The sequence below is a fragment of the Mustelus asterias genome, chromosome 10 (genome assembly GCF_964213995.1).
Source record: "Mustelus asterias chromosome 10, sMusAst1.hap1.1, whole genome shotgun sequence".
In the NCBI taxonomy this organism is placed as follows: Eukaryota; Metazoa; Chordata; class Chondrichthyes; order Carcharhiniformes; family Triakidae; genus Mustelus; species Mustelus asterias.
In genome coordinates, this window is record NC_135810.1 from 58,263,092 (window position 1) to 58,276,253 (window position 13,162).

General features: G+C 44.2%; 1 protein-coding gene across 1 annotated transcript in view; it reads right to left on the reverse strand.

Annotated features, from left to right (window-relative positions):
* The window catches only part of arhgap42a (Rho GTPase activating protein 42a), a 330,330-nt gene that overhangs the window by 222,347 nt on the left and 94,821 nt on the right, over positions 1-13,162 (reverse strand). Inside the window, exon 2 of the mRNA XM_078221767.1 lies at positions 8,090-8,185. Coding sequence (XP_078077893.1) covers positions 8,090-8,185 — 96 coding nt within the window. The remainder of the gene's footprint in view (positions 1-8,089; positions 8,186-13,162) is intronic.

Here is a 13,162-nt window from a genome sequence, read left to right on the forward strand (position 1 = left end):
GTTAACCAAAGAAGTTATAGATAGTATTAAACAGCAATGCTGCTTGGTTTGTAACCAGCAGCCTCTGTTGTTACTGCAGCAGCATAATTGCTCCTAATTGCTAAAATATTTGTTTTAATCTCGACTAATGCTGTTCTGTTGGTTTTAGTGTTTTCCCTTGGGGTTTTGCAGAGTAGGACTTGATTATGTTGATTGGCTGTAATGTCAGTGCCAAAAGAGAAAATGCTGTAAAATCTCAGCATCTGTAAGGAGACAAAAGAGCTGACGTTTTGAGTTCCAGATAACCCTTTGTCAAAGCTTCCGGACTTGAAACGTCAGCTCTTTTCTCTCCTTACAGATGCTGCCAGACCTGCTGAGATTTTTTAGCATTTCTTCTTTTGGTTTCAGATTCCAGCATCCACAGTAATTTGCTTTTATCCAATAATATCAAATGACTGGGCAGGACTAGGCTCAGAGAAAAACCCAGCTCAGTTGCTTTTAGGGAATTGTAGAAAGTAGTAGTAGTTCTCTGATGTCTAGGGATTGTGATCTACCAGAGGCTAGGTTTATTTCTTTGAAGATCTGCTGTTTGAAGATATATCCTTCTCTGGAAACTGCTGTCTGGATCTCTGTCCAGAGATGTTAAAAGGGCTGGAAATCCAGCATCCACTTGAGCATATCTGTTCTTGATGCTAACTGTTTCTGAAGAAGGGATTTGTGTCTATGGGGTACTATTTACATTGCAACTATAGCGATTGCTAGTTGTTAATTATAGCTGTCATGTTTAAGTATTTCCAATTGATAAAAGTTATGTCCATTCTTTTTGTCATCTTTTAACTATGTTGTTAAAAATAAAGTTTGTTTTAATAAAAGCTTCCTAATGGATCAACTGAACCATACCAGGAGTGAACCACCTTATGCTCACCCAAATGCTAAAATCAAAAGGAAAAGTTAGGGCTTAGGCTAACTTCACAATGTAACGTGGGAGTTTCTGATCTGGTCCCTAACACTGTATTCATTGGAGTCGAGAGGAAGCCTTATTGACTTATACAGGATTCTCAGGGGGCTTGTCGGACTAGATGCTGAGAAGTTGTTTCCCCTTGTAGGAAAGTCTAGGACCAGAGGGCATAATCTCAGAGTAAGGGGTCACCTGTTTAAGACGGAGATGAGGAGGAATCTCTTCGTAGAGGGTCGTGAATTTGTGGAATATTTTTTTACCACAGAGAGCTGCAGAGGCTGGGTCGTTAAGTATGTTCAAAGCTGAGATGGACAGATTTTTAAATCAGTAAGGAAACTAAGGGTTATGGGGATAAGGCAGAAAGTGGAGTTGTGGATTATCATGTCAGATCAGTCATGATCTCATTGAATGGTGGAGCAGATTCAATGGGCCGAATGGTCTATTTCTGTCCTACGTCTTATGGTCACTGGCAGCACTGGTTGACTTGGTACAGCGTCAGAAAGTAAAGGAAACAGAATGGGCGGAATTTTTGAAAAAATGACTAAGTGTCATTTTCGGTGAGAAAGCAGATGCGATTCACACCAACAAGTCGCAATTTTCCCCACACTTGTCATTTTTTGGGAGGTGACGAATTTTTCACCGGTTCTGAAAGGGGCAGGGCCTCAACATGCTGGCAAGCCCGGCTTCACAGAGACTAGGCACCATTTTTACCATGATTGAATGGTGGAGTGGACTCGATGGGCCGAATGGCCTTACTTCCGCTCCTATGTCTTATGGTCTTATTTTTAGACCCTCTCCTCTCCCTCCCCCAATGGACATCAGGACCACTCCTTCCCTCATTGAAGGAATGTTTCCCCACCCCGCTCCCCAACCTAGCTCAATGTATCAGCTCTCCCAATGGGTTCCACTTTACTTGATTTGATTCATTGTCACATGTATTAGTATACAGTGAAAAGTATTGTTTCTTGCGCGCTGTACAGACAAAGCATACCGTTCATAGAGAAGGAAACGCGAGTGCACAGAATGTAGTGCTATAGTCATAGCTAGGGTGTAGAGAAAGATCAACTTAATGCAAGATAGGTCCATTCAAAAGTCTGATGGCAACAGGGAAGAAGCTGTTTTTGAGTCGGTTGGTACATGACCTCAGACTTTTGTATCTTTTTCCCGACAGAAGGTGGTGGAAGAGAGAATGTGCGGGGTGAGTGGGGTCCTTAACTATGCTGGCTGCTTTGCCGAGGCAGCGGGAAGTGTAGACAGAGTCAATGGGTGGGAGGCTGGTTTGCATGATGGATTGGGCTGCATTCCCGACCTTTTGTAGTTTTTTGCTGTATTGGGCAGAGCAGGTGCCATACCAAGCGAGGTTGTAGTGATTTAAAAGTTTAAGTTTAAACCAGAAGTAGACGGGTGCGGGGTCACGTGGGCGGACATTTTAGTAGTTTTTTTATTTAAGTGCGCAAAGTATAAAAGAGAGACCGCAGTATACAGCGGGCAGCGTCGGGAGCGGGCAGCGGAGTGAGTGGGGAAGCAGAGTGTGAACTGTAAGGGCTTAGGCGGAAAAGGCGAAGCAGGGCAAGTTATTTTTATCCAAACCTATAAAGGAAAATGGTAACTATGAGTGATAGGCCAGTTTGTTGCTTCCGGTGTGGGATGTGGGAGTTCCTGGAAACACCTAGCCTCCCGGAGGACCATATTTTCGCCAGATACGTGGAACTGCAGCTCCTGAGGGAACTGGAGCTGCAGATTGCTGACCTTAGTCTAGTCAGGGAGAATGAGAGACTAATAGACATGAGTTATAGGCAAGTAGTTACACCGGGGCCTCGGGAGGAAGACACATGGGTCACAGTTAGGAGGAGTAAAGGTCAGAAGGGTAACGTACCAGAGAGTATCCCAGTGGTTGCCTCTCATAGCAGGAAGGGCTCGGCTCTTAGTGAGCAATTAGTGGAGGGGTCACCTGTGGTTGTCTCCCTCCAAAACAAGTATATTGTTTTGGATAGTGTGGAGGAGGATGACTCTCCAGGGGTAAGCCACAGTGAACAGGTCACTGGCACAGAGTCAGGCACTGTGGCCCGGAAAGGAAAGAGAGGAATTAAGGGAGCAATAGTGGTGGGGGACGCGTCGGTTAGAAGCATGGATAGGCGATTCTGTGGGTGCGAACGGGACTCCAGGATGGTAGTCTGCCTACCTGGTGCTGGGGTACTGGATGTCTCCGAGCGGATAGGAGGCATATAAAAAGGGGAAGATAAAGAAACGGATGTCGTTGTACACATTGGTGCAAATGACGTAGATAGGAAGAGCAGGGGGATCCTACGAGAGCAATTCAGGGAGTTGGGAAATAGGCTAAAAAGTAGGGCCTCCAGGGTGGCAATATCTGGGCTGCTCCCAATGCCTCGTGCCAGTGAGGCTAGGAATAGGGAGTTAGTACAATTGAACGCTTGGCTAAAGGACTGGTCCAGGAGGGAGGGCTTCATTTTCCGGGATCATTGGGAAGTTTTCAAGAGAGGATGGCACCTGTACAAGAAGGACGGGTCACAACTAAATTGGAAGGGCATGAATATCCTGGCTGGGAGTTTTGCTAGTGCAGTTCGGGTGGGTTTAAACTAATATGGCAGGGGGGTGGGGATCAAAAAATTAGGTCTACAAGTGTGGATGCTGGGGGCGAGCTTGGGGTCAGGACAAGGCTGGCAAAGAAGAAGAGCACTCTGGGGGAGGATGACCTCACTGGGCCTGGAGGCCTGGAGTGCATCTACTTCAATGCAACGAGCGTAGCAGGTAAGACAGACGAACTTAGGGCCTTAATGCTTACGAGGAATTTGGATGTGGTTGCGGTGACAGAGACTTGGTTGAAAGAGGGACAGAACTGGCAGCTGAATATTCCGGGGTACAAGGCAAAACAGAGGAGGGGCCAAAAGAGGTGGGAGAGTAGCAGTATTAGAGAACATATTACAGCGGTGCAGAGGGAGGACAATTCAGAGGGGTCGTGTAACGAGTCACTGTGGGTGGAGCTCAGAAACAGGAAGGGCGCAGTCACTATGTTGGGGGTATACAACAGGCCCCCCAACAGCCCAAGGGAAGTGGAAGAACGGATATGTCAGGAGATAATGGATAGGTGCAGGAAAAATAGGGTTGTTGTAGTGGGAGACTTCAATTTCCCTGGTATAGACTGGAAATTGCTTAGAGCTGGGACTCTGAATGGGGAGGAATTTGTAAAATGCGTACAGGAAGGTTCTTTGGAACAATATGTAGATAACCCGACTAGAGAGGGGGCTATACTGGACCTAGTACTGGGGAATGAGCCCGGTCAGGTCTTCAAAGTTTCAGTAGGGGAACATGTGGCAAATAGTGACCACAATTCTGTTAGCTTTTGGATAGCGATGGAAAAGGATGACTGGTGTCCCAAGGGCAAGGTGTTGGATTGGGGGAAGGCTAATTTTAGTGGGATTAGGCAGAAATTGGCAGCTGTTGATTGGGAGAGGCTGTTTGAGGGTCGATCCACATCTGGCATGTGGGAGTCTTTCAAGGAACAGTTGTTAGAGCTGCAGGACAGACAATGTGCCTGTAAAAAAAGGATAGGAAGGGTAGGATTCGAGAACCGTGGATAACCAGGGAAATTGAGGGACTGGTCAAAAAGAAAAGAGAGGCGTACGTTAGGTCCAGGCAGCTAAAAACGGAGGGAGCTCTGGAAGAATACAAAGAAAGTAGGAAAGAACTCAAACGAGGAATTAGTAGGGCAAAAAGGGGTCACGAAATGTCCTTGGCAGACAGGATTAAGGAGAATCCCAAGGCATTTTATTCATACGTTAGGAACAAAAGGGTTGTCAGGGAAAAAAATCGGACCTCTCAGGGACAAAAGTGGGGAATTATGCTTGGAGCCCAAAGAAGTAGGGGAGATCCTAAATGAATACTTTGCATCGATATTCACAAAGGAGAGGGATGTGTTGACTGGGAGTGTCTCGGAGGGGAGTGTTGAACCGTTAGAGAAAATCTCCATTACAAGGGAGGAAGTGTTAGGTTTTTTAGAGAATATACAAATCCCCAGGGCCTGATTTGCCAAACCTTGGGCACAGCAGTAACCTAGCGAGAATCACGACTAGTCTTCCCAAATGGAGATGAGATGTGAGGGCCATGCCGGGAGGGCTTGGAGACCATTGAAGCCCCTGGGTGGTTGGGGACATGGCTAGGCAGTGCTCATTTGGCAATGCCAACTGGCACCATGGCAGTGCCAGGTGGGCACTGCCAGGGGATAGAAGCATAGAAAACTACAGCACAAAACAGGCCCTTCGGCCCCACAAGTTGTGCCGAACATATCCCTACCTTTTAGGCCTACCTATAACCCTCCATCCTATTAAGTCCCATGTACTCATCAAGGAGTCTCTTAAAAGACCCTTTTGAGTTTGCCTCCACCACCACTGACGGCAGCCGATTCCACTCGCCCACCGCCCTCTGTGAAAAACTTCCCCCAAACATTTCCCCTGTACCTACCCCCCAGCACCTTAAACCTGTGTCCTCTCATAGCAGCCATTTCCACCCTGAGAAAAAGTCTCTGGGAGTCCACCCGATCTATGCCTCTCAACATCTTATATACCTCTATTAGGTCTCCTCTCATCCTACGTCTCTCCAAGGAGAAAAGACCGAGCTCCCTCAGCCTACCCTCATAAGGCATGCCACTCAATCCAGGTAACACCCTTGTAAATCGCCTCTGCACCCTTTCAATCTTTTCCACATCCTTCCCGTAATGAGGCGACCAGAACTGAGCACAGTACTCCAATTAGGGTCTGACGAGGGTCTTATATAGCTGCATCATTATCCCCGGACTCCTAAACTCAATCCCTTGATTGATAAAGGCCAGCACACCATCCGCCTTCTTAACCGCCTCCTTCATCTGCGAGGCCGATTTTAGAGTCCTATGGACCCGGACCCCAAGGTCCTTCTGATCCTCCACAGTACGAAGAGTCTTTCCCTTTATATTGTACTCCTTCATCCCATTTGATTTGCCAAAATGGACTACTGCAGGTGGCCACTCAGGGTGCCAAGGGGATGGGGCCTGATGGGGTGGGGCTTGAAGGTGGTGGGACCCAAGGGGGACATGAAAGGGGAGCATAACATCTCATCATCCTCAACTAGGTGCCCCACAAGGCTGTGTTCCCAGTCCCCTACTGTTCTCCTTATTCACCTATGACTGTGGCTAAATTCCCTCCAACTCGATTTTCAAGTTTACTGACGACACCACCCGAGTGGGTTGGATCTCAAACAATGATGAGAGTACAGGAATGAGATAGAGAATCTGGTGAACTGGTGCATCGACAATAGTCTCTCCCTGAATGTCAACAAAATGAAGGAGATTGTCATCAACTTCGGGAAGCGTAGTGGAGAACATGCCTGTCTACATCAATGGGGACAAAGTAGAAATGGTTGAGAGCTTCCGAGTTTTTACGTGTCCAGATCACCAACTACCTGTCCTAGTCGCCCCATGCCTACATTATATTTATGAAAAGCCACCAACTCCTCTACTTTCTCAGAACACTAAGGAAATTTGGCATGTCAGGTACGACTCTCACCAACTTTTACAGATGCACCATAGAAAGCATTCTTTCTGGTTGTATCATGGCTTGAACAAAGAACAATACAGCACAGGAACAGGCCCTTCGGCCATCCAAGCCCGCGCCACACCCTGGTCCAAACTAGGCCATTCTTTTGTATCCCTCCATTCCCACTCCGTTCATGTGGCTATCTAGATAAGTCTTACACGTTCCCAGTGTGCCCGCCTCCACCACCTTGCCTGGCAGCGCATTCCAGGCCCCCAACACCCTCTGCGTAAAATATGTCCTTCTGATATCCGTGTTAAACCTCCCCCCTCACCTTGAACCTATGACCCCTCGTGAACGTCACCACCGCCCTGGGAAAAAGCTTCCCACCATTCACCCTATCTATGCCTTTCATAATTTTATACACTTCTATTAGGTCACCCCTCATCCTCCGTCTTTCCAGTGATAACAACCCCAGTTTACCCAATCTCTCCTCATAACTAAGCCCCTCCATACCAGGCAACATCCTGGTAAACCTCCTCTGCACTCTCTCTAAAGCCTCCACGTCCTTCTGGTAGTGTGGCGACCAGAACTGGACGCAGTATTCCAAATGTGGCCGAATCAACGTTCTATACATCTACAACATCAGACCCCAACTTTTATACTGCATTTGTGGAATGGTATTCCAGAAAGACACAGTATCTTGGGGAAAGGCGAGGAAAAGGATGGAATTTTTTTCTGCCTTTCAGTTGGAAGATAATGGTTCATAACTTCCTGTGGAGTGACAATTGATTTGGAATGCCACTTTGATCCTTGCTTCTTACCTGAAAATGAAACTGCTCCTATCTCCATCTTTCTGACTCAACTGGGTGAGATCACTCCAGTGCAATTGGTTCTCGAGGTCTAATGTCGAGGGCAACTGAGTAAAGGTGACACTCCCTTTTTCACAACACTAGCTGGGTTAGGCTAGGGTGGGTGGCAGGAGCATCAGGCCATGATGGCGGTCAGGGGCTGAAAGTCAGGTCAGGCCAATCCAAATCTTTGGGAGCGCATGGGGGGGCGGGGGGGGGGGCAGCAAGTCAAGGTTGGGGATGGGGGTAGCGGAAGGTAGTAGCTGTGAGACGCGAGGTAAGTCCACATGCGTGTGGTGCAAGGTTGTAGCGTTAGGTAGTAGTGTGAAGGTGGGGGTAGATTAGTGCTCTGTAGTTACCCTGAAGCTAGAAATGGTTTTTATCCTTCTAAATTTTCCTGGGTAACTATTGCTGTATGGCAGTCAAGCCATTTGAAGTTTGCATTTTAAATCTCATTATCAGATGGTTCCCTGTGCAGGACAAATGCCCAAAGGAAGTTTGAACTTCCTGAGCAATTGCCATGCAATCCGTACCTCAGGTCTTCCCCAGTGTATCTCTGAGGTACTTCTAAATACAATGCCCCAGAGCTCAGACGTTACAGGCCAACATCTTTGGGACTAGCTAAATTGACCAAAATGATCCATCTTATATTTCACTATAATCAATGATCTCTTAAGTTTGAACAGTGAAAAATATTTGGGGATAAAATTAATTAGCACATACAAAAGTACAGAAGTACTAATTGTGAATAGCAAGTTTTTTAATTGTTCAATACTTACCAATATTAATTTCATCATCAGTCTCTGCATCACCAATGCACTCAAACTGAAAATCCTGCAATGACTGCGAAAACCTCTGAACAGCTGCAGACAAATCTGTAAAGCGAACATAGAAATACCAGATTTAGCCTAATCTGGTGGTAAAATTTCAACAAATTGATCATCTTAAAAGTAAACAATTCAAAAACAGCCAGTGAATAAGAATGTCCAACCATGTTTTCTAAATAAAACTTAAGAATTTCTACAGACCTTGTTTATTACTCTGTCAAGTTTAACAGTCCTTACTGTTTTGTAAGGACTAGAATCTTATAGGCATGTACTTCGCTAAGAATTATTCTGTTACAAAAGTGATGTTTTGACTCTTCAGGTCACAAAGTTTAACTGCCCTTCAGGAAATACTAATGCGAATTAGCATTAGGTTACTTGCAGGCTGTTGATATATCCTTCATTTTGCCTTTCTTTTTACTGTGATGCCTATAGTGAATTAGGAGAGAGTTTGCATTCTGCCTCTGTTATATTCTCTTCCTGGGGAGATTCTTTTTACAGTATGTTTATATTTCCAAGGTGTATACATGTGTAATTAAAAACATCTATACATTTACCGGTAAAATGGTAAGATGAAAAGCAGTGTGCAAGTAATCTTTTGCTGTATTGAGTGCCTCATTTTCATGATTATTAAATAGTGTCAACTGTCTGCAATTTCTATTTGACATCATTTCTATTATGAAGGTCATTCAAGAGAGGTGGGATACTTTAATTGCTGAAGTCCAGTTTATTTGGTGCAGGATGGCTTGAATCTTCCAAGCAGCGGCAATAATGGTCAGATTGCCACGGCACCCCAAAGTTCCTCTGACTCAAAGCTGCAGAGCATTCCCTCCGAGACCTTCTGCTCTCAGCTTTCACTGAAATGTGCAGCAGTGCTTCCTTCAGGGAGCTTCGAAGTGAGTCGGGGAAGACAGAACACGTGCCCTTTTTATGGCACGAGCTGCCATGTGCTAAGTTTAAAGGTCCAGTTGGATGTTAGTGAACTGACAAGTGGATGTGAGTGCAGATGAGTAGGTAGGTAAGTGGGTGAGGTGGGTGAGTGGGTAAGTGGCTAGGCAGGTATAGGGCTAAGTGGGCATAGGGGGTAAGATGACATGGTGGGTTTGTGGGCACAGTGGGTTAGTGAGCAAGCAAGTAGTTGGGTGGGGTGGGCAAGTGGGTGAGGGAGTAAATGGTAAGATAAGTTTTGAAGTTTATTCATTAGTGTTACAAGTAGGCTCACATTAACACTGAAATGAAGTTACTGTGAAAATTCCCTAGTCGCCACACTCTAGCACCTGTTCGGAATTTAGCATGGCTGACCAACTTATTCAGCACGTCTTTCGGACTGTGGGAGGAAACCAGAACACCCGGAGGAAACCCACGCAGACACAGGGAGAACATGCAGACTTCACACAGACAGTGACCCAAGCTGGGAATCGAACCCTGGTCCCTGGCACTGTGAGGCAGCAGTGCTAACTAACCATTGTGCCACCCACAATTGAATTTGCTGCAGTGTTTCAATTTGCTTCAGCCGCCATTTGGATTGATCAAACAAAGGAGTCACTGTGGTAAACCACTGTTAGCTTACTGCCTGTGTGTGTGTGTGTGACATGCCTGGACATGCCCCTGCCGGCCCTGCCTGGGACTCCTCCCCCCCTGGTCCAGGTATAAAGGTGACTGCTCCCCACCCCCTGCCTCAGTCTCTGGACCAGTTCATCAGCATGGGTGTGCTCCAAGTCTTTTGCTAATAAAAGTCGATTTGTTCTTGCATACAAACTAGTCTTTGCTTGATTGATAGTGCATCAGTTACAAATGACAAATCAGCCACCATTCCTGCTCCTAACTGCAAGACAATCACCTCTCTTGCAAAGTAGACATGTGAACATTGTGCAAGAACAGGACAAAGTTTAGCAATGCTGCCCTGAGCAGTTCAATAATTATAATGACCACTATCTAAATTTGCTTATGAACAATAGCCACTTGGAAAATTGTAGCGGGCTGCCTGCACTTGTGGAATTGTATTCCAAAAAGCTGCAATACCTTGGGGCAAGGAGAGGAAAAGGGTGGAATTTTTTTCTGCCTTTCAGTTGGGAGAAGTGGGTAAATAGTCAAGTGGGTAAGTGGATACTGAGGGAGGTGGCTTAGTGAGTAAAAGGATGAGTGGGTCGAGGGGTAGGTGAGTGAGGTGAGGAGGTGAGCGAGGTGAGGAGGTGAGCAAGTTGGGTAAGTGAGTGAATGAGGTGGTTAAGTGGGTAATTCGGGAGTGGCTAAGGTGGGTAATTAAGCTGAGTGAATGGTTAAGTGGACGGGGTGCATAGGTGGGTGAGTTAAATCAGTGAGGTGGATAGTGATTAGGGAAGGGAGGAAAGGAAGGACTGCATTAACAGATAGGCATAAAAGAGACAAAGAGAACTTAAAAAAAAAATTAATTCCCAAAACAAAAGCTGAAGCAATGAGACTCCACATTTGTAACAATAATTTTCAATGGCAGAATTGGTTTAGCAGCATTTAAGACTTGTCATACCATTGAATAAGTACTTACACCGAAAAGGGCAAGCACTAAATTTATTTGGTGCATTTATGAAGGAAGTATAGTGTTTATTTTAACAGAAGACTGACGTGGTAGGAAAGCCATCAAACATCCCACTTCAGAATCTTAGCAGGACAGCAGACAGGTGCTAAATGTACATGTACCATTTTTGCTAACAGTATGAGCAAAACAAGAAGTACTGTATGACAATAAAGTCTGAGACTAATTTTGAATCGTAGGTACCTAGATTTCAAAATTACTGATACTGTTCATGTTCTATAAATACATCCTACGTATTTCTTATAAAGACGTTTCATTATGTATATGCAGTGTGAAGAAGTGGTGTTTTAACTGCACATTTAATTTCAACCAATACTTAGAGCTCAGTACAATATAACTTCAAAACAGGAGTAGCCTTCCAAGCCTATTCGATCATTCAACTAAATCATACTGATCCACATCTCAATTCCAATTACCTGCCTTTGAAAAATAATCCCTTGATATTGCTTAATAAAAATCTGTGAACATGCATTTCCACATTTCTCAGTAAAATCGAGTTGTCAATTCTGGTAGGATATATTCCTGGAGGTTTCAACACGAGCTGCTGTCTCCAAATGCTCAAACCAGTAAAACAGTCCTCCATTTAAAAGCACTCTAACATGAGGGAACATCAGAAGTAGGAGCAAGAGTAGACCATTTGAGTCTGCTCAGCAATTTAATAAGATTGTCGCCTCAACTCAGCGTGTTTATGCCTAACCACTATCCTACTCCATCCCTCTGCAGTCCTTTATAACCAACCAAAGCAACAAAAATGTTCAGTGAAAATGCAAAAAGCACTTTTTTTTAAAATAGCCGAACGATATTCTGCTTGGTTTCTTACAACCATGGCTTAATCATTATTCTTCATTCTTAAGACCAAGAACACTCACAGCCCTACCTATTAGTGCCTGGAAAAATGCTGCTCCCATTACTAATGACGTATATAAAATGCAATTCACACTTTCTGACAACAACAAAAATTTTGAAGGGGATGTTTTGCAAAACGAACATTATTCTTTTGAAGCAATCTTGTAAAATATGTATTATATCACAGAACATTATACGGATGACAGTCTTATGAGAAATCCTACTCTAAAGTCACAATATATCACAGCAAAGTGGTTACAAGTAACTAAAGCAATTTCCCAGGTACATTGTATAGTTCGAAAATATCTCCTTGCAAATATCCTAATCTGCTGTTAACATTAAATATCTATACAGATTCTCTTTTTTGATTGAAATTATTCTTTCCTATGCAAGCGTTCTTTTTTTAAGTTTGCATGGAAAGGTGGCAAAAAGAGCAAATATTCAAATCCCTATAGAAAGAAGGCTATTGACAGAAGCCAAGGATCAAAGTATTTTAATTCATACCTGGACAATTCTCTACTTAGCATGACTATAGGCACATACAGCACAATTATTAAAAACCTAACATGAAATGGCTTAATAAAAGCAAATTACTATGCATGTTATAAATCTGAACGAAAAACAAAGTGCTGAAAATAAGCAACAGGTCTAGCAGCATCTGTGAAAAAGATGCAGATTGGACGGTGGAAAAAAAACTGCACTATTTAAAAAAGAGAAAAAAGAATTACAGACCTTTTATCCGAACATCAGGAAAATGCTAGAGTCTATTATAAAGGATGTGACAACAGAACACTCAGGAAATATCAACAGATTTGAAAAAATCAACATGGATTTATGAAAGAGAAATCATGTTTGATAAACCTACTGGAGTTTTTTAAGGATGTAACTAGCAGAATAGAGAAGAGAGAATCAGTGGATGTGGTGTATTTGGATTTTCAGAAAGCTTTTGATAAAACCCCACTTAAAAGGTTAATGTGCAAACTTAAAGCACATTGGATTAGGGGTAACATATTGGCATGGATTGAGAATTGGTCAGCAGACAGGAAACAGAGAGTAGGGATAAATGAATATTTTTGGGAGTGGTAGGAAGTGATAGTGAGGTACGGCAAGGGTCAATGCTTGGGCCACAGCTATTCACAATATATATCAATGATATGGATGTAATATTTCAAAGTTTGCTGATGACACAGAACTAGGTGGGAATGAGTGGCGAGGAGGATGTCAAGAGGCTTCCAGGAAATGTAGAAAAGATGAGGGGGCAAATACGTGATAGAGGCAGGATAATGTGGATAAGTGTGAAGCTATCCACTTCAGCGGGAAAAACAAAATGGCAGAGTATTATATAAATGGTGATGGATTGGGAAATGCTGATGTCCAAAAGGACATGGGTGTCCTGTTACACCAGTCACTGAAAGTAAGCTTGTGGATGCAGCAAGCAGTTAGGCAGGCAAATGGTATGATGGCCCTAATTTCAAGAGGATTTGAGTGCAGGAGCAAGGATCCAATGGCCATGGTCCATGGAGGCACCAACGACACAGGTAGAACAAGGAAAGAGCTTCTGTGTAGTCAATTTGAGGAGTTAGACATTGAATTAAAGAACAGAACTCTGG